A 24,695-nucleotide genomic window follows, 5' to 3' on the forward strand; every position below is an offset into this window, starting at 1 on the left:
TTTAGTACTCACTATCAAGCTAGCATATCGATACTGGTAAAGTTTAAAATATAGGCTACTTTGTTTGATTCGGTAACGAGCTATATTTATAGCTAACAAGCTATATTTATAAGGCAAAGCTAAAAACAGGTTGCATTGATACACGTTTTTCCATTACCATCAGTTACACTGTGATGAAGGTGAATTTCGTGTTAGATTCATAACATATACGTGTTTTACATGTAAGAGTTTCCATGATGAAAGCATTGTTGACTCTGATGAGGACTAACATTACAGTCCGGTGACAAGTACCTCATCGTCGGTTCGAAGACAGGTCCGGGGTTGAGGGCAAAGCAGAGGAGGTCGTTCAAGAGTGCGGGCAACCAGGGTCCGAGGAAGTAGTTTTTGCCTTGTTTGCCTTCGCTGACTGAATATGCAGGTGCTTTGAATTTTGAATGCTCTTTCTCTGCCATAATTTTACTCTACGTAGGTTCCGCGCATCTCTTGACTTACACTCCTCAAATCAAACGGGTGCGCGCGCATATGGGCAGATCTATCAACAGGGGTGGTAGCCATGGTTGCGAGAGTGAGTGACAGCACGAGACATGAAGGCATCTGATTGGTTCTTTACATTCGCACCGAATGGCAGTGATTGGTCAGAGTTTTTACTGTCCTACAGCTGCTACAGAGGTCAGATTTTTTCATTCCTTTGTCTGAACACATAATGTATTGACTACTATCAGAATGGAAGGACCATTTCACCCAGTATAAAAAAAAATGTTTCTGAACATGATTACCTACCCTACCTTTAACTCTTATTCTAACTACCATTACTTTTGGTACCATTAAGTTGGTACCATTACCAACTTAAGAATAACTCTTATTCTGTTACCAATTTTAGAGGGTATTAAAGTTATTACACAATACATGTCATCTTAATAAAAAAAGGATGATATGATAAATGTTATATGTACAGTATTAGATGTTAGCAATTAGCAAATAAGTCAAGTGGTACTATTTCTATTCTTATGCAGACACTCAGGCAGCCATTATCTATAACCGATATACAAATTCTTGTAAACTACACAAATTACAGCACAACTGTCACTGGCTGTTCTCCTTTTAACCACATAGATTGCAAGTCCACACCTACGGCTAGCCCATTTCTTCTTGTTGGGGAAGTACCCAGCACTACTTTCAGGTAAAGTGAAGGGGCATCCCTGAACCCTTATAAAAGAGAAAGATGAGATTTTTCTTTATTTGATCAGCTTATCAGCCACCAAAACAAACAGGAAACTGCTGTTTAGTTCTGAATAACTCACTCAAGATAAGGTTCACACAAACTCAACTAGAAAAAAAAAAAAAACCTAAGATCAAATAAGAGCAAGACAGTCTCTGTCAAAGGCAAGAGTTCACATTATTAATCATTCGAGAGTAGTCGTCACCTACACAAACCTGCACAAGATTACTCAAAAAACAAAAACAACAGTAAGAAGTCATGACTGATTGTCATGGTTGTATTATAATTTCTTATGTCTTTTTTTTATTTTAATGTCACCACACTAGTGGGATTTCTGGTAACTAAGTGTCAGATTCTTGAAAACAGGAAACGACATGAAAGATAGCATGGCCACACAAGCAGTTTAAAAATGAGCTACTGCTATTGCTGACTCATTTCGGCACTGATAGACATACACAAACACATGCACAGTAAGATCATATCACATGATCGTCCAGGGAGTGTGTCAGTTTTTTAACTGTGTGTGACAGAACCTTTTTATTTAGAGGAAATACTTGCCCCCTGGAATTCAATTTTTTTACAATATATATATATATACAGTACCAGTCAAAAGTTTGGAAACACTACTATTTTTAATGCTTTTGAAAGAAGTCTCTTATGCTCATCAAGCCTGCAGTAAAAAAAAAAAAAAAAAACAGTAATATTATGAAATATTATTACAATTTAAAATAATGGTTCTCTTTTTTAATATACTTTAAAATGTAATTTATTTTTGTGATGCAAAGCTGAATTTTCATCAGCAAGTACTCCGGTCTTTGGTGTCTTATGATCCCTCAGAAATCATTCTAATATGCTGATTTATGATCAATGTTGGAAACAGTTGTGCTGCTTAATATTTTTTTATAACCTGAGATACTTTTTTCAGGATTATTTGATGAATAAAAAGTTAAAAAGAACTGTATTTATTTAGAATAGAAATCTTTTGTAACAATATACACTACCGTTCAAAAGTTTGGGAACAATAATTTTTTTTTTTTAAAGAAATTAGTACTTTAATTCAACAAGAATGTGTTAAATAGATAAAAGGTGATGGTAACGATTTATATTGTTAGAAATGTTTTTATTTTGAATAAATGCTGTTTTTATGAATAAATGCTGTTAACGTTTTACTCATCAATGAATCCTGAAAAAAGTATTCCAAAAAAATATATTAAACAGCACAACTGTTTCCATCATTGATAATAACTGAGTATCAAATTATCATATTAGAATGATTTCTGAAGGATCATAAGACACCAAAGACTGGAGTACTTGCTGATGAAAATTCAGCTTTGCATCACAAAAATAAATTACATTTTAAAGTATATTAAAAAAGAGAACCATTATTTTAAATTGTAATAATATTTCATAATATTACTGTTTTTTTTTTTTGTTTGTTTTTTGTTTTTTTTTACTGCAGGCTTGATGAGCATAAGAGACTTCTTGCAAAAGCAATAAAAATAGTAGTGTTTCCAAACTTTTGACTGGTACTGTATATATATATACTTTTTTTTTTTTCTTTTTTTTTAGAGAGACACTGGACCTAAATGATTTTCAGTATCACAACACAATAAATGCTTTGCTGGAATGCATTGTAAATAATTGTCCAGTCTCTATGTAAGATTGCACAACTCTAATCTCTTCATATACATTTTACAACATTCACCTCTGAAACAGATATTTGAGATCACTATAGTATCTGCACTAAAACCATAACAAAAATGTACTGTAATCGCTGGCTGTTCAGTTCTCAGCAAAGTTCTCAGTTTCAAATTTGATTGGTTCATTAAAAATATAATAATAATAATAATAATAATAATAAGTAAAGTAAAAAAAATTAAAATAAAAAAATATATATTTATATATAATATATAAAATTATATATATATAATAGGCTGTAAGTTGATCTATCCAAACATTAAAAGAAACAGGCTATGGATATAACACAGCCTGTTCGCAGGAGTGATGAGATACTTAGTAGATTGTCCACTATGGAAGCAAAATAATGGCAAATGTTTTTGAAACAAAAAGCCTGTTGAATTGCACTACTTGAAAAAAAAATAGGCATTGCATTAACCATGCTTGCATTTTAATGCATTGTATTTTTAGGGCTTGCATTTTTATGGGCTGAAATTCAACATGGTTGAATATTTAAGATGTGAATATTTCAATTAAAAACATTTCAAACACGTTTTCATTATAAAAAATGCAATAATCCATATTCACCTTTAATATTTCACTTCCAAAATATTCAAACTGTTTAAAAATACAACCTATTCAACAGGCATTTTTCGGTCCATTTTATTTCGCTTTGCAAATTCGCTTCCACAAATTCAGGGGTTCAAATTCGACAGTAAATTCAACATTGACATCCAGGAACTGCATGAAAAGCAGTAGATTGCCGAGCATACTCTCCATCTGCTGTTAGTCAACCCCACCAGCAGGTGGTGCAAAAGCACGTGTTGTTGATGAAGACCAGCAACGAAGACCTGCCTATTTTTTTCAAGTAGTGCAATTCAACAGGCTTTTTGTTTCAAAAACATTTGCCATTATTTTGCTTCCATAGTCCTCACTCAATGGCTGGCTGTCTAAGTGGTGTCCGCAAAATAATATAGAATTCATAGACAATTGGAAAAGTTTTTGGGGCAGACCTGACCTGTTGAAAAGAGATGGTATTCATCCCTCCTGGGATGGTTCTGTTCTTCTCTCTAGTAATATGGCACATAGTCTTAGAGCTCAAACATGAACTGGGGCTCAGGTCAGGAAGCAGACAGACTGGCTAAACCAACCAACTGCCAGCCATCTCACATCACAAAGGTGAGATAAATCCCATCACATAGACTCTTTTACCTAGATATCATCATATAGAGACTGTGTCTGTTCCCCAAATTAGGACATACAAAAAAACTTCCAAACAAATAAAAAACAGATATAATACAAATGAGCAAATGATAAAGCTTGGGTTGCTGAATATTTGATCCCTTACTTCAAAAGCACTTATTGTTAATGATATGATTACAGACCATAACCTAGATGTGCTGTGTTTGACAGAAACCTGGCTAAAACCAAACAATTTCATGACTTTAAATGAGTCCACCCCCCAGGATTACGGTTATAAACATGAACCTCGTTTATAGTAATATTTTCAAAATTACTAAGAAGTCTAGTTTCAAATATAATTCTTTTGAAGTGTTGGTGCTTAATGTAACAATATATAGCGTAAATGATAAACCGCGTTTGAGATTTGTACTGGCTACTGTATACAGGCCACCAGGGCACCATACAGACTTTATCAAAGAATTTGCTGACTTTCTATCAGAGTTAGTACTGGCTGCAGATAAAGTCCTAATTGTTGGTGATTTTAATATACATTTAGATAACGAAAAAGATGCATTGGGATTGGCATTTAAAGACATTCTGAACTCTACTGGAGTTAGACAACACATGTCAGAACCTACTCATTGTCATAATCATACTCTAGATCTAATATTATCACACGGAATCAATGTTGATGCTGTTGAAATTCTGCAGCAAAGCTATGACATCTCAGATCATTATCTAGTCTTGAGTAACTTCATTTAGCCAAGGCTGCAAAGCCGACTCCGTGTTACAAATATTAGACCTATCACTTCTGCCACTAAAGATTGCTTTATTAATAATCTTCCGGATCAGTTTCATCATCTCAGCATCCAAGGTAGCTTAGAAGAACTCGATATTGCGAGGTATTTATTAGATATTTATTTGAAACAGTGGCTAAACTAACGAAAAATAAAGCTTCAACCCCAGACATTGCCAAGCAGCACAGCAGTAATGACTTTATGAACTTCTTCACTTATAAGATTGATAATATCAGGGAGAAAATTATAACTATGCAACCGTCTACTACAGTATCGCATCAGGCAGTGCATTGTAGTCTCCCTAAGGAAAAATTCGATTCATTCATTACTATAGGAGAGGAAGAATTTTCTAAACTCGTTAAATCATCTAAATCGACAACATGTATGTTAGACCCTATACGACTAAGCTACTGAAAGAGATGATTCCAGAGGTCATAGATCCTCTTCTTAATATCATTAATTCATCTTTGTCAATAGGATACGTACCAAAAACTTTTAAGCTGGCTATGATTAAACCGCTTTTTTTTTAAAACCACAACTTGATCCTACAGAATTAGTCAATTACAGGCCGATCTCAAAACTACCTTTTCTGTCAAAGATACTATCTTCACAACTATGTTCCTTATTAGAAAGAAATGATATCTGCAAGGATTTTCAATCAGGATTTAGACCGTATCATAGTACTGAGACAGCTCTCATTAGAGTCACAAATGATTTGCTCTTATCATCCGATCGTGGTTGTATCTCTCTATTAGTGTTACTCGATCTTAGTGCTGCATTTGACACTATCAACAACAACATTCTTTTAAATAGACTCAAAAATTATGTTGGCATTAGTGGAATTGCATTAGCATGGTTTAAATCATACTTATCTGACCGTTATCAGTTTGTATCAGTAATTAAGTATTAAGAGATGTCTTATTGATCACAAGTTCAGTATGGTGTACCACAAGGCTCAGTGCTAGGACCGTTGCTGTTCACTCTGTACATGCTACCCTTGGGAGATATCATTAGGAAGCATGGCATTAGTTTTCACTGTTATGCTGATGATACGCAGCTCTATATTTCTTCACAACCTGATGAAACTTATCAATTCACAAAATTAACGGAATGCATAGCTGATATAAAGAACTGGATGACTAGCATCTTCCTACTACTTAATTCTGAAAAAAACAGAGATTCTAATTATTGAACAAAAAACTTCCTCACATAATAATCTAGAATACTGTCTAACACTTGATGGCTGCTCTGTCAAGTCTTCGTCGTCGGTTAGGAACCTGGGTGTGCTCTTTGATACCAATCTTTCATTTGAAAGTCAGGTATCTAGTATCTGTAAAACCGGATTTTTTCATCTTAAAAATATATCTAAATTACGTCATATGCTCTCAATGAAAAATGTAGAACAATTAGTTAATGCGTTCATGACATCAAGGCTAGATTATTGTAATGCTATTATGATTGGTTGCACTGCACGCCTAATAAACAAACTACAGCTGGTCCAAAATGCAGCAGCTAGAGTTCTTATCAGAACCAGGAATGTATGAATATGAATAATGAATATGACCATATTAGCCCGGTTCTGTCAACACTGCATTGGCTCCCTATTAAACATTGTATAAATTTTAAAATAATGCTTATCACTTACAAAGCACTAAATGGTTTAGCTCCCCAGTACTTGAGCAAGCTCTTAACGCATTATAGTCCTTCACATCTATTGCGATCTCAAAATTCCGGCCAGTTGACAATACCTAGAATATCACAGTAGACTGCTGGCGGTAGATCCTTTTCCTATAAAGCACCAAAACTTTGGAACAATCTTCCTAACATTGTCTGGGAAGCAGACACACTGTCAGTTCAAATCTAGACTAAAAACACATCTCTTTGGCCTAGCATACACATAACACATTATAGACTTCTATAATTCAATGTTAGGCTGCATAGTTTAGGTCAGGAAGACTCCCCATAAATCCTGATGTACTTGCTACATCATAAGGATGGCGTCTACGCTAAAATTAGTCTCTCTGTTTATCCGAGGTTTACCGCAGTCCGCCGGATCCAGGTCATATCCAGATCAGATGAAGGACCTGTGCCTGGACACGATGACAACGCAGTCCTGAAGTGTCAACCAGTTCTGAAGTGTCAACCAGTCCCTCCTTGTTTACTGAAGTCAGCCGGATACCGGCCGTATCCAGATCAGATGGTGGACCTGCACCTGGACCCATCCATGACGCATCCCTGAAGTGCCAGCCCTGTGAAGGCCTCATCGACACGACAGCCATCAGCACTGATCCTCAACAAACTCATCTCCATACCGGCGTGATGACTCCGACCTTCAACCAGATGGAACTGGATAAATATTCTGAATGTTCTGATCCAATCTAACTTCTGACCTGTAATGCTGCCTGGATCATAATCATACACTGTTTGCTCGTTGGCCAGAGGAGAACTGGGCCCTTACTGAGCCTGGGTTCTCCCAAGTTTTTTTTTCTCCATTCTGTCACCTGATGGAGTTGTGGTTCCTTGCCACTGTTGCCTTGACTTTTGGCTTGCTTAGTTGGGGACATTTAATATTCAACAATATTATTGATCTGCCTTACTTAAGGTGGACGATGACGCAATTTTCTTCTAGAAAAAAACTTTGTTTGTATTATTTTCATGTTATCACTGTGAAGCTGCTTTGATACAATCTGCATTGTAAAAGAGCGCTATATAAATAAAGGTGATAACCCACAGTGGAATATTTAGACCCTATTTAGTAAGCAAAACCCTGCGATTCAAAATCGAAAATAAAATCCAATATAAAGATATTAGATGTGATTTATGTATCAGCAAAACATTCTTTCAACAGGTAAAAGTCAAGAAGTTCCCCTCTGAGAAAGATCAATCTTCACTAGCAACATTTGATCTAAGTATCTATACGTGTATACATAATAAACAAGTTTGTGTGAAAATTGTTCTGTTCCAGATGTTCCATGGCCACAGTTTGCACTCAATGACTTCCTTCTGCTTAAGGACATCAAGTAAGTTTATAGACGGACGAGCAGAGGAAGTTAGTTAGAAGTTAGTTAGTAAAGGGGATTATTAATAACTCTTTAGGACAAGCATATCTGAAAACAAACAAATCACATATGTCAAAAAAAAAAAAAATTAGAGAGAAAAAAATCTGTGAAACATCAACAGATTATATTCAATACAGCGTCCTGCACATTGGAGAAAAAATAACTCCCCAAATCCCTTGTGGGCAAAACAAGCATGCCGCCACACTAAGCAGGATAAATCCAGGCAAAGGCAGAGCTGCTTTCATCTGGGCCTAGAGTGCCATTACGGGTGGTGTCTGTCTGCATAGCTGACCTGGGATGACCTTCCCTACAGAAGCACACAGCCCTACACTGTCCGGCAGTCCATGCCTCATGGGCCCTGGCAAACTGAGGCTAGCAAACACTCGGAGTGCCTCAGGGCTTGATATTCAGCCCTTTTTTTCTGTTTTCTGCTTGCCACACCCTCAGGCTTTTTTTCCTGCACACTGTTATGTCTGCCTCTTTGGCCCAATGACTCTGATGCTCTGTGGTTTGCAAGGACAGACATGCACTCAAAATTTCCATGCTTTGAAAAGTGCAAAACAGTAATATCCTCTCACTGACACGTACCGTTGGAAAATTTACTTGAGAAAAACGTGATATGATGATGTTGGCTAATGTTGAAAATACTGAATAAATGAGAAAAGTAGGAAAATATAAACACTGCTAAAATGAAGCAGAATGGCACCTTTTGTAATGGCTATAGGCAACACGCAGCCTTTTACATTTTCATTGACAGTGCGTTTACACTTGCACACAGGAGCAAAATGTCCATTCAATTGATTCCTATAGGAGTCGAGCTTCATACTTGCACAGTGAATTGTAGGATTGACAGCGGATTGTAGAAAGCGTTGAGAGTAGTCAAGAGCATCCAAAATTTGAGAAATCCTGTGCAAACAGCTGTAAAGTTCAAGTAGTGATGTCTGTCTTGAGTGTTTAAACATATGCAGATTGTGCAGGAGTTTCTGCTGGATTTAGTGTATAAATCCTATTGTTTACATACTGGATGCTTTGCAGTTGTTACATATATTACATATATGTTAAATACTGCAATTTAGGGCGCTTTCACTGTAGGTGAGTAGGTGGCTGGGTTTATGAAATGTGCCACTATTGTTACTTTGGACATTCCAAAACAAAGCTTGCATATTTCCAACTGAAATAATGTGCATAAAAGATCATTATATTAGCCATGTGCTGAATAAAACATAAATTTAATATGCCCGCTATAGCCTACAGACACCCCAAAGTGGAAGCAGTTTTGAGCGGCACTGAGCTGAGTTTTGACACACACAAGCAAGTGCTACCAGGCAGTGGTGTGTAGTGGACTTCTAAAATGATGAGACAAAGTACCATCTTTATGTTTGCTTTTTAGTCATTTGTAAATTCATGTTTCGCTTGATATTTACACAGTTCGAACACCAAAACAATAGCATAATATTTTTGCATGTTGTATTAATGTCTGATCAAGTTGCTGCATTTTGACAAATTCTACATTACCTTAAGTAATCACTACAAAAGTACCAATTACAGAAACAATAACAGAAGTGCATCTTTGTTGAAATTTTAATGTAGAAATTTAGACTGTAATTCAATTAAAATGAACAGTAAAAATACAGAAAATAATTGTTTGACAGTCAATAACCACCTCTGGATAACTAACATAACCTATTATTGATTTGACTGCACTGACAGTATTGGATGAGAACAACACTTGAACTTAATTGAGCTGGATAAAGTCACAATTGTCTTCCGTAGAGCTGCTATAGCTTAATCGAATTTGTTTCAAAATTGATGAACTTCGCAACAGTGACACTGTTTTCTTGAACTGAATTGAAACAATATTGAACAGACTTGTACTGAATAATGCCACTGTAGAGCTACTTCACAGTTGAGTTGAGCTTGTTTCATCATTGATGAACTTTGCAACATTGATATTGAAATAAATTAAATGAACATTGTGCTAAATAATGGCACTTTTGTAGAGCTGCTTTACAACTCAAATTGAATTTGTTTCAAAATTTAAGAACTTTAAACCATTAAAGGTATTGTTTATCAAAAATGAACATTCTGTCATCAATTTCTTTCTTCTGCTGAACACAAAAGAAGATATTTTGAAGAATATGGGTAACCAAACAGCCTCATTAGCCGTGTTTCCACTGTCGGGCCAAAAGAAAATGTACTAGAGCGTGTTTCCACTGTCACTTCCAGGGCTTGATCGGGCTGCATCGGGACTTCCTCTGGGCCAATGGCCAGGGGGTTTTGGCCCGCCGAATACAACTGGGGCTTGAGGGGTGGTCATGAACAGAGGCGGAGTTTACCTGAGTCAGGAGACGGTCAACACCGCTGCTTATCTCCCATGATATTATATCAGGCTACCAACATTTAAGACATTTTCAACCATTTTCAGCTCAAAACTCACTTTCAGACAGCGAGTGTTTGAAATAACTTCCTTGCGATCTCATGGGGATTCTGATAGCTAAAGGCTACTTATGATAACCACTGCGATAATAAATACACGTTTATGGAAAATACCGGAGACTGCTTGAAGAACATAGACATAACATATATGATTAATGTGTTTTATTTGAAATGGTAAATACCAGTTTGATTCAGCATGACTGATGTGCACTCTTGACACAAATGAATAAATTACTATCATTGTAACCTTTTTTATTGTAAAACGTTGATCAAATATTCATACTGGAATTTTAAGTCTTTAAGTAAAGACCAAACGTTCACTTCTGTCATGCTCATTTTCTAGCTAGTTTTCAGTCAGCTGGTGAAACTGTGGGTTGTTTGACGTTGTTCTATGACGTGGTTGTGTGACATCGCTGCGGGGCTACTGGGTTGACAGTGTTTCGCAACTTGATTTTGGGCTCTGTGCTTGAGGTCCGAGGCTACTGGCCCCACCCGGCAAGCTGTAAGCCCTGGCTCACACTGGCCCGACAGTGGAACAGCGGCTATTGACTTCCATAGAATGAGAAAAAAAATACTATGTAAGTCAGTGGGGCACATAAACTGTTTGGTTACTGAAATTCTTCAGCAGATGAAAGAAATTCATTCTTTTTTATTTTTTGGGTGAACTATCCTTTTAAATCTGTCCTTTTCCTGATTATTACTGTTAATCTGCTTTGAAATAATCTGTAATGAATAAAGTGCTACATAAATAAATGTGACTTGATTGACTTAACCCTCTGATGGTCTTTATTTATGTCTACACTCAAGTTTTTTGGGGTCTCTAGAGACCCCAGACAATAACATTTAATTTTGTAACAAGATAATAGTTTTTTTTTTTTTTACAAATGTAATTTTATTCTGTTTGTTAATGTTTTTACTCAACATTTGTGCAGTTTTTGGAGAATTTATGATATTTTTTAAATTTCTATAAATAAATAAATAAATATTTAAATAGCCTTTTTACAAAAAAACAGCATTTGATGTAAAATTCACTTTATAAAAGACCCAGATTTCTAGCTTTCATTCATGGGGATAACATGGATATTTTTAAATGGTTTAATGTAACATTTTTGCCCATTTTTTGGAAAATGCAGTTTTAAAATAAAAAATAATAATTTTAACCACTAGATGGCTATAGAGCTCCAGTATATGCTATTTGCTATTAGACTACCTGAAAGATATCTTTTCACAAGTTGGATTCAGTTGGATTCATATCTAAATATTATCAAATCACAATTATAACAAAAATAAAATATTTTTGTCAAAGTTTAGCATTTTTTTGTACCAAAAAAAAAACCAGTTTTTCAATAATGTTACATTATGATTAGAATCAAACCTGAACAAAATGTTACAAAGAGAAATGTTGGAGTCTTAAGATTTTATCATTTATTTCAATCATTTATTTTTAATCTAATTCTAGATTCTAGACACACACAATTGTGTGTGTGTGTGTGTGTGTGTGTGTGTGTGTGTGTGTGTGTGTGTGTGTGTGTGTGTGTGTGTGTGTGTGTGTGTGTGTGTGTGTGTGTGTGTGTGTGTGTGTGTGTGTGTGTGTCTGAGAGATAAAGAGAGAGAGAGTGTGTGAGTACACATTGTCGATGTGCGAGTGTCACCACACCACTTTATATTTGTAGTGGTTCTGCATTTTGGATGATTTTATTTGACAAATTATAGCCTTACAAATGTTCCTGTGTGTGTATGCGTGTGTGTGCGTGTGTGTGTGTGTGTGTGTGTGTGTGTGTGTGTGTGTGTGTGTGTGTGTGTGTGTGTGTGTGTGTGTGTGTGTGTGTGTGTGTGTGTGAGAGAGAGAGTGTGTGAGTACACATTGTCGGTGTCAGTGTCACCACTTTATATTTGTGTTGGTTCTGCATTTTGGATGATTTTATTTGACAAATTATAGCCTTACAAATGTGTGTGTGTGTGTGTGTGTGTGTGTGTGTGTGTGTGTGTGTGTGTGTGTGTGTGTGTGTGTGTGTGTGTGTGTGTGTGTGTGTGTGTGTGTGTGTGTGTGTGTGTGTGTGTGTGTGTGTGCACATTTTCAATGTGTCAGTGTCACCAATTTATTTTTGTGGTGGTACTGCATTTTGGATGATTTTATTTGACAAATGATAAGAGAACAGTTTTTATAGTCTCAAATGTATTCCTCTATATGTGTGTGTGTGTGTGTGTGTGTGTGTGTACACGCGTGTTGTGAGCAATATAATTTAGCATTGTGGATGTTTTTTGCATTGGTGGAAGTGTGCCACTTTATTTGTGCCATTTCTGTCGATGTGTTCTGCGTTGTTTCTGATTTTGATGATGAATTTTGTCGATTTTGATTGCGGGGTCTGAAGACCACGAGTGTCACAATTTTTGTCACGCTAACATAAAAACAGATATCATTCCAATTTAAAAAAAATTTTGTAGATCTAGAAAGTGTTGAGAGCCGTAGAAGGTTTCATACCATTTGGACAAAGGGAACTTTTTTTTTTATTTGAGCAAAAGTCATTTGGGGTCAAAAAGACCCCGTAAACCATCAGAGGGTTAATGGTAATAATGGAAACAATGGAAATAATTTACAATAATTGTTCTGGTTTCTCACAAGAATCATTTCTGAAACTGGAGGAAAGCTTCACAGAATCTTTACCTCGCTTATGTAGCCATCCTTCCTTCACAATGGCAACATCACTCATTGTGGCTGGAGAGAAAACCCTTGTGTCCCTTTGACTCGGACCAGGGGCAGAAGGTGGGAAGTGGTGGGTGTCTTCAGTCTAGACATTCAGCAGGACAGGTGGTCTGTAGGAAACAGAAGACAATTTTTTTTTTTTTTTTTTTTTTTTTTTTAAGCTATAGGGACATAATAGTTATTGATCCACATAAGCTAATATTAATGTAGCTTTATCCCTCGGTTTCAGCTGAAAGTGTGCTTGCACTTTTCATAAATGTGTCTCTTACTGAATATATTTATATTGTGTCTGTTTAAAAAAAGGAAATAAAACCACACTGTAAAGACAAACAAACAAACAAAAAACAGCTGACAGAAATGAATCTCCACAGTGTTTACACCAGGCCTTCGCCTACTTTACAGCTCTGCACACTTTTGGCATTCTCTTATTATTTATTATTCAGTTACACATTGTGTATAATTTACATATGTATAATTTCCATTCAGACATGGGATACTTCTGCATTTAATGGTCATTGCGATGAAGATGCATTGCGATGAAGGTCCAGATGAAACCAACAGCACACTTGCATGTGGAAACACAAACTGATCAGTGGACTTTTAGACCTCTGAATGAGAGCCAGCAGTGTCTGTATACCATCTTTTTTACTAAGCCATCAGAGTCAAGTGTGCATAATTTATATTTTTCCCTTTGCAAAAAATTATTATTATTTTTATTCTGATCACAATTCAAAGCGGACCCGTTTAATCATTACTGTTGTAACACTGCATCCACTACTATTGCTGCTATTTTTAGCCTAAATTCATGTGATATTTAAACTTTTGAATAATGATTTGATGTAATTTTAGTGTTTAAAATGAGTATGGCATATTTAATCAAAATGTGTTTAAAATCATTCTGTTTCTGTCATTACTACATTCAAACCAGTAAAAGAGAGTGTAAACATGGTCCAGAAAGAGTCAGAGTCAATCGCATACACAACTGTATGCATAGTTGCATACACAACGTTCCTACATCAGACTCAGGGTACACAAATTCTTTGACTAAGTTTTGCAAATTAACTCTTTAAAAGACACAATAGTTTGTTACAGTATAGTATTAGAACGAGCCAAGTCAACTGGGGAATAGCTTTGACTGTAGTTTCTGAGGTCTGTCTATTAAAACCTGCTGCCCTTGATGCACCCCACAGCTATGCAGCCTGCTGCTTGGAATGCAGTGAGAAAGAACAGCGTTCTCCTGCCTCAGAGCCGTCTGAAACAACAACCCTATGTGAACTTCCCCTCCCCCTGCCTCAGAGATCAGCTACTCCGAGATGCAGGTACTCCTCTGACACAAAACACACACGCATGCACAAAACATACCATCACTAACCCTGGGATGGCAACACATGTGAGAAGCAAAAAAATGTTAGATGACATGCAATCACATAATCTATGAGAGAACACAAGCATATGGTAAAAATACACACTGAAGAACCATTTACTCACAATGATGCCAAGCAAATGCAAAGATGCACATAGACCTACAACACTCGGGCACAACTACCTTCTCTAATGTCTGTCTGTCTGTCTCACACAACCCCACACGCACCAGGGAAGTCTCATGTGTGTCTGGTGCTGCCACTGCAGCTTGTCTCTGAGAACGGCCCCTCCCAAAGCAGCCACGCTGTGGGAGAAAAAGAGAGGGTAAAAAAAGTGGGCGGGCGACCAAGCCTGTGCTCAATGCAGCACTCCATATGAACTCAATGGCCTCACAAATGGTCACGTGGCACAAATAAAGCAAAAGAGTGAGAGACAGAGGCCACTGAGGCCATCCACTTCATTCAACATTTCTGCTCTTACTCGTGGCTCAGTGAGAAAGAGAAAGGGAGGAAAAGGCATCAGTGACCCCGGTTTTTAGGAGCGCTCAATTTGGCACAATCAAAGAAAAAAATTATTGCTCAGTGGTTGCTTTTCCTAAGCTCAGGAGACTTATTTGTTCTGTGATTGTGAAGAATGAAGAATTGTGATTCTTATATATCTCTTATTTTAGTATCAACAGCATTTCAGATGTTTCTACTAAATTTCCTTAGGACAAATAAAAATTGAGAGACATGAGAAATATTTGAAAGAAAAAGAGCCAAAACTGAGAATGTATTAGAATAAATATAAAACATATCTTTATTGTCTTGCTGCAATCTCTTTCTAGACTCCATTAAAGGAACATTTTATTGCTCAGATGTTGTTGTTTTTATGCCAAGCAAATGCAAAGCTGCACATAGACCTACAACCTTCGGGCACAACTACCGTCTCTAATGTCTGTCTGTCTGTCTCACACAACCCCACACGTGATATATCTCATATATGTCTCATTTTAGTATTAACAGTGTCTTAGATGTTTCTCCTATAATTCCTTAGACACAAAAGTAGACACAACTGAGACATGAGAAAGTTCTGAGAAAAAGAAGTCATGGAAGATCTCTTTATTGTTTTGCAGAGGTTGCTCTCTTTTTATTATTATTTCATGCCATTGGGGTTTTTCACCTTTATTGGACAGGACAGTAGGAGGAGAGATGAGAAGGGAACATGAGCAGGAAAGTACCTTTATCCTTTTCATACCTTTATGTAACCCGGTTACATATGTAGCCGAGACACTCCCTTTCAGTTGGTCACTCTCGACGTCAAGTTGGTGACCCACGAAAAGGAATCCCCTACCAAAGCGCCACAGCTGCTGACCCCATCCAGCGCCCTGTGTAAACCTCCTACTCCCTCTTACCTGATGGGACAGGGCTTACACAGAGAAGTCCATCACTGCTGTTCTGACTCAGTGAGACTATAACACTGGGAAAGCGATAACACTGGGAAATACAGGGATAACACTGGGAAGCGATAACACGGGGATAACACTGGGAATGCGTGCCCTTTCCATTGTAAAAGTGACGCTGCGGAAGCCACATCCTTCCCTGGAGGATTCATGTTGAGATAACATATGTACTAACCTTGTGGGGTTGTTTGCAAATGGAATTACTGAGGTGACACCAATCTCCTAAGGGAGGGGTTCTCCCAAGGGAAAGACAGGGGCTTACGTTTAGGAGCAACTTTGAAAAAAAGCTACATATGGGATCCCCGCAGGGTCACACATAAGGCACCCAGCCTAGACCCAGTTCTCAAGGATTCAGCGGGATATAGGCCTGGCGCCAAACGCTCTGCCACGTAGCCAACAAGAGATGGGCCTGCTTCTACCCGTTGAGGTGAGAACACAAGAGGGAACCGGCTCTACACGTAGGCTATAGAACTTAGCGAACGTTTTGGGTGTTGCTAAGTCTGCAGCTCTACAAATATATGTTAGCGAGGTGCCACGTGCCAGCACCAAGGAGGATGCAACACTTCTTGCTGAAGGAGCTTGCAGCCTGAGCGGCCAAAGGCTATCCACTATCCAGTGGGCAATCCTCTGCTTGAAGACTGCCTTTCCCTTCTGCTGGCCTCCGTAAAAGACAAAGGTCTTACAGGCAACTGTATTACTGCCGCGTGGTTTGCGTCTGTAAGGTCCGTATAGCTTTCCGTTTTGAATCTCTATTTACTCTCATTCCTTGTTGTTGTTGTCTTGTTGTCATTACTCATCAACCAGATATCTGATTTTATCTAATTTTGTCTGTCACATTGATCTGACTTCGCTAGCTTTAATCTAAGTCACTATCGCTCGCAAAATGCACTAGTCTGTTAATCTGCCATCCGTGTTTGCCGTCTTTTTTTCTTGCGTGCGCTCGCGCCTTTTTGAGTCCATCAAACAACTGTGGTGAGTAGGATCAGTCAACAAACATGGTGAGTCATGTTTTCTCCTATTATTGTAACTTGCACTTCATGTCGCATGTATAATATAGCCTTCTCTGTCAGCGCCGAGGGCTTTACATGCAATAAATGCAGGGAGATAGTCAGGCTGACGGAGAAGATTTCAGAGACACGCATCCAACTAGAGACACGCATCCAAACTTTAATCGAGGATAGTAAGAATGCAAGGGCTAGCGACTAGCTTAGTGAACTCTGTACATTGTTCGGTTCCGGCTGTAGTAGAGCCCATGTAGCAGGACAACTGGGTCACCGTGAGACGCTGTAGTCACAAAACACCGCTCTTCCGTTCCGATAACAACATTAAACAGGTTCTCTCGACTCAGTGAAGCACCCACTGAGAATCCTGTTGAAAGTGCCCTAGTTACTGGCAATTCTATTACACAGAATGTGAAAATAGAGATACCAGCCACTATAGTCACATGTTTGCCGGGAGCCAGAGCGCCTGACATCAAAGCAAATTAAAAGTGCTGGTTAATGTTAATCGTAAATTCTCTAAGATTATTATTCACGTTGGCACTAATGATGTTCGACTTCGCCAGTCGGAGATCACTAAAATTAACATTAAAGAGGTGCGTGAACTTGCAAGATGTCAGGCACTGTAATTTGCTCTGCCCCCCTTCCTGTTCGAAGGAGTGATGAGATACTTAGTAGACTGTCCTCACTCAATTGCTGGCTGTCTAAGTGTCTTTTGGGGCAGACCTGGGGCCTCATTTATAAAACTGTGCGTAGGAACCTTACTAAAAGTGTACGTACGCACAAAAGCCAAAAATGGCGTACGCAAAAAAATATTCAGACTTATAAAACCGTGCGTACGCCAGAACCTGCGCAGAATTCACTTTATAAATCCCAGTCAGCGGAAGATTGTGCGCACATGCGTCTCCACCCGAAATAACCATATATGGAGCTTACAACGCCTAGTTTTACTATGCAGATCCTCATCTACATATCATTTGCATATGATTATTCATCCACGTGATAACTTAAACGTTATCACGTGGATGAATAATCATATGCAAATGATATAAACGGTACAAGAAACATTACATTAATACAAATCAATTAGTTATCCTTGCCTTGTTTTTGAATAGCCTACATAAATCAAATAGTGTAAAATACATTTCAGAGAAAGTTTTTCTCAATCTTTTCCACTTGCCAAATTGTATTTTTAATTGATTTATATTTTTAATGGAAACAGATAGGCCTTGGGCATTATTTGCACGAAACTATTTTCTCAGAAAATCTGGTATTATCATGATAAGCAATTATCTCTGTGGTTAAAACATTAAAACGCAGCACGCCACAGGAAAAGTGTTCAAAAACAATCGCATCCACAACAAATATTTCTATTGATTGAATTGAATATAAAAAAATGTTGTAACTTTTCAGTATGATTTCATGTTTAAGTGTTTAACTCCATACTTTGAATGGCATATTTAATCTAAATGTTTATATCAGAAGTAAAACATAGTTTAAATCATTATTTTATTTATTTAAACTGCGTCAGTTTCACTAAACGGCCCAACGCGCTCGCTGGCGCGGACATAAGAAGGAATGGATATTTGCTTCAAGTGACAGGCTTGGTGAGGGAAATTATATTTGTATTATCTTTCTGTATTATGTTTAATTTTAATTCTAAATTCTAAAAGTGACCAAAAAGACATTTAACTCCAACTCACCATCGGTGTCGCCAAACTGCTCCGTCTCCAAAATGTGCGTACGCATGGGTCAGAGTTTGCGTGTAGGTGCGCATATTTTCACGTCAAGTTTTTCTTCATAAATCCCACCTTTTGCGCAGGAACTGGCGTACGCATGTTTTCAGCCCCGTTTTGTGCGTACGCAAGCTTTATAAATGAGGCCCCTGACCTGTTGAAAAGAGATGGTATTCATCACTCCTGGGATGGTGTTGCTCTTCTCTCTAGTAATATGGCACATAGTCTTAGAGCTCAAACATGACAATCTCGGGTTCAGGTCAGGAAGCAGACAGACTGGCTAAACCGACCGTCTGCTAGCTGTCTCACGTCACTGAGGTCAGATAAATCCCATCACATAGAGACTCTTTCACCAAGATATCATCACATAGAGACTGTGTCTGTTCCCCGAACTAGGAAATACAAAAAACTCCCAAACCCATTTAAGGGTAAAATTTGTATTTTTGTTCAATAAATAAAAAACAAATATAATGCAGATGAACAAACGATAAAGCTCGGGTTGCTGAATATTCAATCCCTTTCTTCAAAAGCACTTATTGTTAATGAAATGATTACAGACCATAACCTAGATGTGCTGTGTTTGACAGAAACTTGGGTAAAACCAGACAATTACATTACTTTAAATGAGTCCACCCCGCAAGATTACTGCTATAAACAAGAGGCTCGTTTAAAAGGAAAAGGGGGAGGTATTGCTTTAATTTATAGAAATATCTTCAGTATTACTCAGAAGACTAGTTTCAAATATAATTCTTTTGAAGTGATGGTGCTTTCTGTAATGTTATCTAGCATAAGTGATAAATCCCATTTGACATTTGTGCTGGCTACTGTATACAGGCCACCAGGGCACCATACAGATTTTATCAAAGAATTTGCTGATTTTCTATCAGAGTTAGTACTGGCTTCAGATAAAGTCCTAATTGTTGGTGATTTTAATATCCTTGTAGATAATGAAAAAGACGCATTGGGATTTGCATTTACAGACATTCTAAACTGTCAGGACCTACTCATTGTCGTAATCATACTTCAGATCTAATATTGTCACATGGAATCAGTGTTGATGTCGTTGAAACTCTGCAGCAGAGCGATGACATCTCAGATCATTATTTAATCTCATGTATACTTAATTTAGCCAAGGCTGCAAAGCCGACTCTGTTATAAATATGGTGGAACTATCACTTCTGCCACTAAAGATTGCTTTATAAATAATCCTCCTGAACTTTTGCATTTTTTGCATGGGTATAATTGGGTCATAAAGAAAATGGGTGTGGCAAAATGCATTCAAAAGCCTATAAATCGTAAACGAAAACTCAGAACTTCACGAGAATTGGTGAGCATATGTGCCGTAATATTCTAAACAAGCATGCAAAATTTCATGTAGATCGGACCATAGGTGGCGCTATAACTGTTAAAAAGCTTTGAAAACCATATATATTTCCTATGGTAAATTGCCTGTATTGGCTGTAAATTGACTTTTCCATCTATTATTTCAGTGGTTAAACGCTTCCTAAATAAAACTTAATGTCTTAAATGCTTATGTGCTTAAAGGCCTTAAATGCTTGAACCCCGATAAATGCTGCTTGCAGCTTTAATTATTAGGGGTTCAAGCACGAAGTGCTGAAACCCTATTGTAATTGTGCCGATTTTTAGGGGTTCAAGCACGAAGTGCTGAAACCCTATTGTAATTGTGCTGATTTTTATTATTAGGGGTTCAAGCATGAAATGCTGAAACCCTATTGTAATTGTAAGGATTCGTAAAACGCATCGTGCAGGCCAAACCGTAAGGCCTAGAGACGTGAAACCTGGCCAGATGGTAGGCCTCAATTTGGGGACAACCTATCAGAGTATGACCCCGATTGGCCCATAGGTGGCGCTACAGCAAGCAAAAGTTCAAAATCGCTCATAACTCTTAGACCGTTGGTCCCAGGATCAAGTGTCTTATATCGTTGGAATCCTTGGCCCAAGGCGGACAAAATGGCTATCTCCAATTTGCTCGCGGCGCCAATTTCGAGTAAATTGCATTTTTTTGAAAAACTTATTTTTGCAAACTTCTCCGAGGTTTTTGGCCCGATCGGAACCAAACCACTGCAAGAATATTCTCTGGAGTCTGACAATCAATAATCATCCAAAAAATTCAAAATTTCTATTAACGGTTGATAAGGGGAACCAAAATCTTTGATGGCACCAGGGCCACTTTTACTAAAACGGTTATAAATTGTGAACGGAAAGAGATTTTTTTGTTAAACTTGGGACACATCTTCCTGAGCTCAATCTGAGATCACTTGAAAAAAATCGCAACAATTGGCCACTTGGTGGCACTATAAAACTGTTATAACTTGTGAACGGAAAGAGATATTTTCGCAAAACTTGGGACACATGTTCATGAGCTCATTCTGAGGTCACGTGAAAAAAATCATGACAATTGGCCACTTGGTGGCGCTATAAAATGGTTATAACTTGTGAGCGGAAAGAGATATTTTCGCTAAACTTGGGACACATGTTCATAAGCTCAATCTGAGTTGACATGAAAAAAATCGTCACAATTGGCCACTTGGTGGCGCTATAACAGTGAAAAAATCATGAAAATAGCTATAAGCGCACCCAACCGTTAGTCTACTGAAAATTGGCACGCAGTGTCTTTGTCCAGGGTGCCATGATAGTCTATGAGAACATTGGTGTATCTCAAAAAACTCAGTATACGTCATTGGCACAATGCCTTGAAGGAGCCTTAGAAATTTCAAGCCAGTGTTTTTTCACAGGAGTGACCTCCTAAGACTCCTGAATCCTTGCTGAGTCCAACAATACCAAACATGCCAGGTTTCGCCTTATGGTTTTTGTAAGTGTCATTTAGAGCTTTAAAAAATTGTGGTTATCTTCAAAGCCGAGACAACAACAAAAAAACAAAGGAAATTTGAAAACATAAGTAAATAGCTAAACAATAACGCCAAAATGTTAAAATTCTGATAGGAACTGACAAAAATAAATAAACAAATAAAAAATTTAAATCATTGTCACCCATGGATCATTTTTATTCTCTCATAAACAGAAGTGTCTAAACTTCAAAACAAAATGAGATATTTACAACAAATTTGACAGACATGCATGGGCACACTTTGAGGACACTTAATAAAAGTGATGGAGATCAGGCAAGATGTGGTGCTATAACTGTCAAAAAAAACTTTCCTCAGTAAATTGCCTGTATTGGCTGTAAATGGTATTTTCCATCAATGATCTAAGTTTATTTGTTTATTTGGATCCCCATTAGCCACTACCTAGGCATAGGCTACTCTTCCTGGGGTCCCAACAAGTAAAACATACAAAACTACATTTAATCAACAACAATAAAAGTCACTGAAACATATTAACGCAACATTCATTCCAAATATCAAAATCAACAATTTACTATATATTTTGCCATTAAATGTTCCTTTAAATGTTTTTTTAAAACTAATTTTTCTTTGTAAAAATGTGATATCAATGGTAAATGATTCCATATTTTCATTCCTCTATACATTACAGTCCGTTGTTTTCCAGTGGTTTTCGAAACAGGAAATAAAAAACATTCCTTTTATTCATGCCTGGTGTAAAAAATTATGACTAGTACTACTATACAAAAGTTGAGAGTACAGCACATTAGGAACTCTAGACACAGAAATATTTCTTATTTCTTATTTCTTTTGTCTTTACTTGATGCACTGGTTGCCACACCACTGGCACTGGGCGATAACACGCGATTCATCCAATCACTGATTGATTGTGCTGCAGTGACTGACACCCCTGAGAGCCAACAGTAGCGGCATATTCATAAGGCCCGCCTACTGTTCGCGCTGGCGCTGCCAGCATGATGAGAGAACAGATCAGATGAGACAGCAGCACGGAACATTTATCCAGAAACTCCTTGTACTAAATGATCATCATAATCTATCGGAAACTTTGGATGCATCAACTAGAGTGTTGTTGTCAGAGAAAGGCGAAGTGGAAATCGGAGTAAAGATTTAGTGGATCCCAGTGTGATAATCTTTATTGAATAATCTTCTTTAATTGAATATGTGATGCAATCTCGTTTTGGTGAGTGACTTTTTTTTATCATATGTTATCTTATGCCAGATATGTCAATTTCAGAAATTATTTGATATGAGCTGAGTTGTGTAACGTTAGGCCGCAGTCACAGCGCAAGCTGAACTAGTTAGCCGTGGGCTAAAGCTACCGCGTGTAACAATGATCTTTGTATCATGAGTTGAGACAAAGAGTGATTAATGAGTGTCGATGTGTTAAATAACTTCCGTAAAGTTGGATTAATGTGTCATTTGAGCTGCGCATGTCATTTGTTACTGAAATGTTGAGTCAGAAATTAATTATTGTACGTTTTCCAAGGCTGCGTTTTCTTGTTCTGTATTTTTTTCTATGTGAACGTGATCGGCAAGTGTATCCTGTTTTGTGCCATAAATAATCCCGTGAAGGTGAATCGTCTGCCTAGTGGATGCAATTACATATGCACAAATGCTGACCAGTGCCCATGGACCTGTTTCCCCTTTGAACTGTAATTTGAAACCATCAACTGGTAGGATAATTACAATTTTCTTTTGTTTTTTTGGACTCAAAGGACTTTGATTTATTTATTTTTTTTATTTTTTTTTACTTCTGAAATGGAGAGACTTTGTTTTTTTGTACTTTAACTGAACGAGAGAAGTTTGAACAACTCTTTAAACTGAATCATTTGATTCACGAACTCTGATCAGCTGAGTTGTTTGATTCATGAACTTTGTTCAACTTAATCAATTAATCTCTCCAGCATTTCCAATTCATATTGTTGAACATACTATTTTTCTATAGAAAGATAAGGTGGTTTATTGGAAGGAATTATGAATCACATTGTGTTTTCAGTCAAAACCAATACTAGTGTTTCTTTCGTCTACAAAAATTGACTAAATATCGTCGTCAACGAACCACGTGACGAAAACGAGACAAGACGCAATGTAAATGCTGCTCATGTGATTATAACTATAATTAAATGTATAATGCAATATTGTTGACGAATAAAAACGAGATTAAATGTGGTTAACAAAATAAAAACTATGCTAAAATGTCTGTTCATTTTCGTTGACCAAAACGAGACGAAATGTTAGGACATTATTTCTTTTCGTTTAGTCGCATTATTATTATTATTATTATTATTATTATTTTGCAGTATTTCTGTTTACCTTGTCTCACTTCAGGGGCTGCATCAGGTCTCACTGCGCAGACGCAGGCGACGTCACTTCCTCAAGCCCCACTCGCGGCATTATTTAGAAGATGCAGCTGCAGTGAGTTAGCATAAACGACAACAAACAAAGTTAAGTATGACGCCCGTTTCACACACACTCCGTGTGTATGCGGTGCAGGAACAGCATGTGCTATAGTGCTTTCACATATGCTGCGTTTGCAGTGCGTAACTGATCCACGGCTTTACCACAAACTCTCTCTGTTTATTTCAAATCCAGAAGTTATCAGCTACTTTTTTTTTTTTTTTTAAGTTTGTCAGCATTGCGATTCGCTTTGTACACACATACTCTTTAATAGACGTAATTCACTTTTAAGCACAATTTAAACAACGTATTATTCAATGCACTACTTCTATATAGATTTATAAGCAAGTGGTAAAATATTTAGCTGTGTAGTTATATTAAAATCGCAAACATTTTAAATTAAAACTTAAAATTGACAAAGACAGCCGACTCTCATGCCTTTTCTTTTGCATTTAAATTTTAATACAATAAATCTTGGATGTCACAAAGAACTTGTTTTTCAACCTCCACGAATGAGACGAGTGTTAAATAGAATTACATTACTAAATATAGCTGCGAGCAGCGATGGCGGGCCCAAGCCGGTGGCACCGCCACCCTGGTGCCTTTAGTTACACTAAAGCCACCGGGGTGGCGGTGTCACCGGCTTGGGCCCTCCATCGCTGCTCGCAGCTATATTTATATATATATATATATATATATATATATATATATATATATATATATATATATATAAATGTAACAAAAAAAAAATAATATATATATATATATATATACATTATATATATGTAACAAAAAATAAATA

At 37.2% G+C, this 24,695-nt stretch overlaps 1 protein-coding gene across 4 annotated transcripts in view; it reads right to left on the reverse strand.

The window, feature by feature from the left end:
* Positions 1-14,715, reverse strand: part of LOC311304723 (RAC-alpha serine/threonine-protein kinase) — a 66,699-nt gene extending 51,984 nt beyond the window's left edge. For 3 of the 4 annotated variants that reach the window (XM_084431934.1, XM_084431933.1, XM_084431931.1), the window contains exons 1-2: positions 14,621-14,715; positions 13,036-13,184 (exon numbers count right to left, since the gene is read on the reverse strand). In XM_084431934.1, the coding sequence (XP_084288060.1) occupies positions 13,036-13,081 (46 nt within the window). In that variant the 5' untranslated portion in view covers positions 13,082-13,184; positions 14,621-14,715. Of the gene's footprint in view, positions 1-13,035; positions 13,185-14,562 lie in introns of all 4 variants that reach the window. The other variant, XM_084431932.1, reaches the window with a different exon arrangement.
* Between the last annotated feature and the right edge of the window lie 9,980 nt (positions 14,716-24,695).

Source organism: Rutilus rutilus, assembly GCF_951802725.1.
Source record: "Rutilus rutilus genome assembly, chromosome: 15".
Lineage (NCBI taxonomy): Eukaryota > Metazoa > Chordata > Actinopteri > Cypriniformes > Leuciscidae > Rutilus > Rutilus rutilus.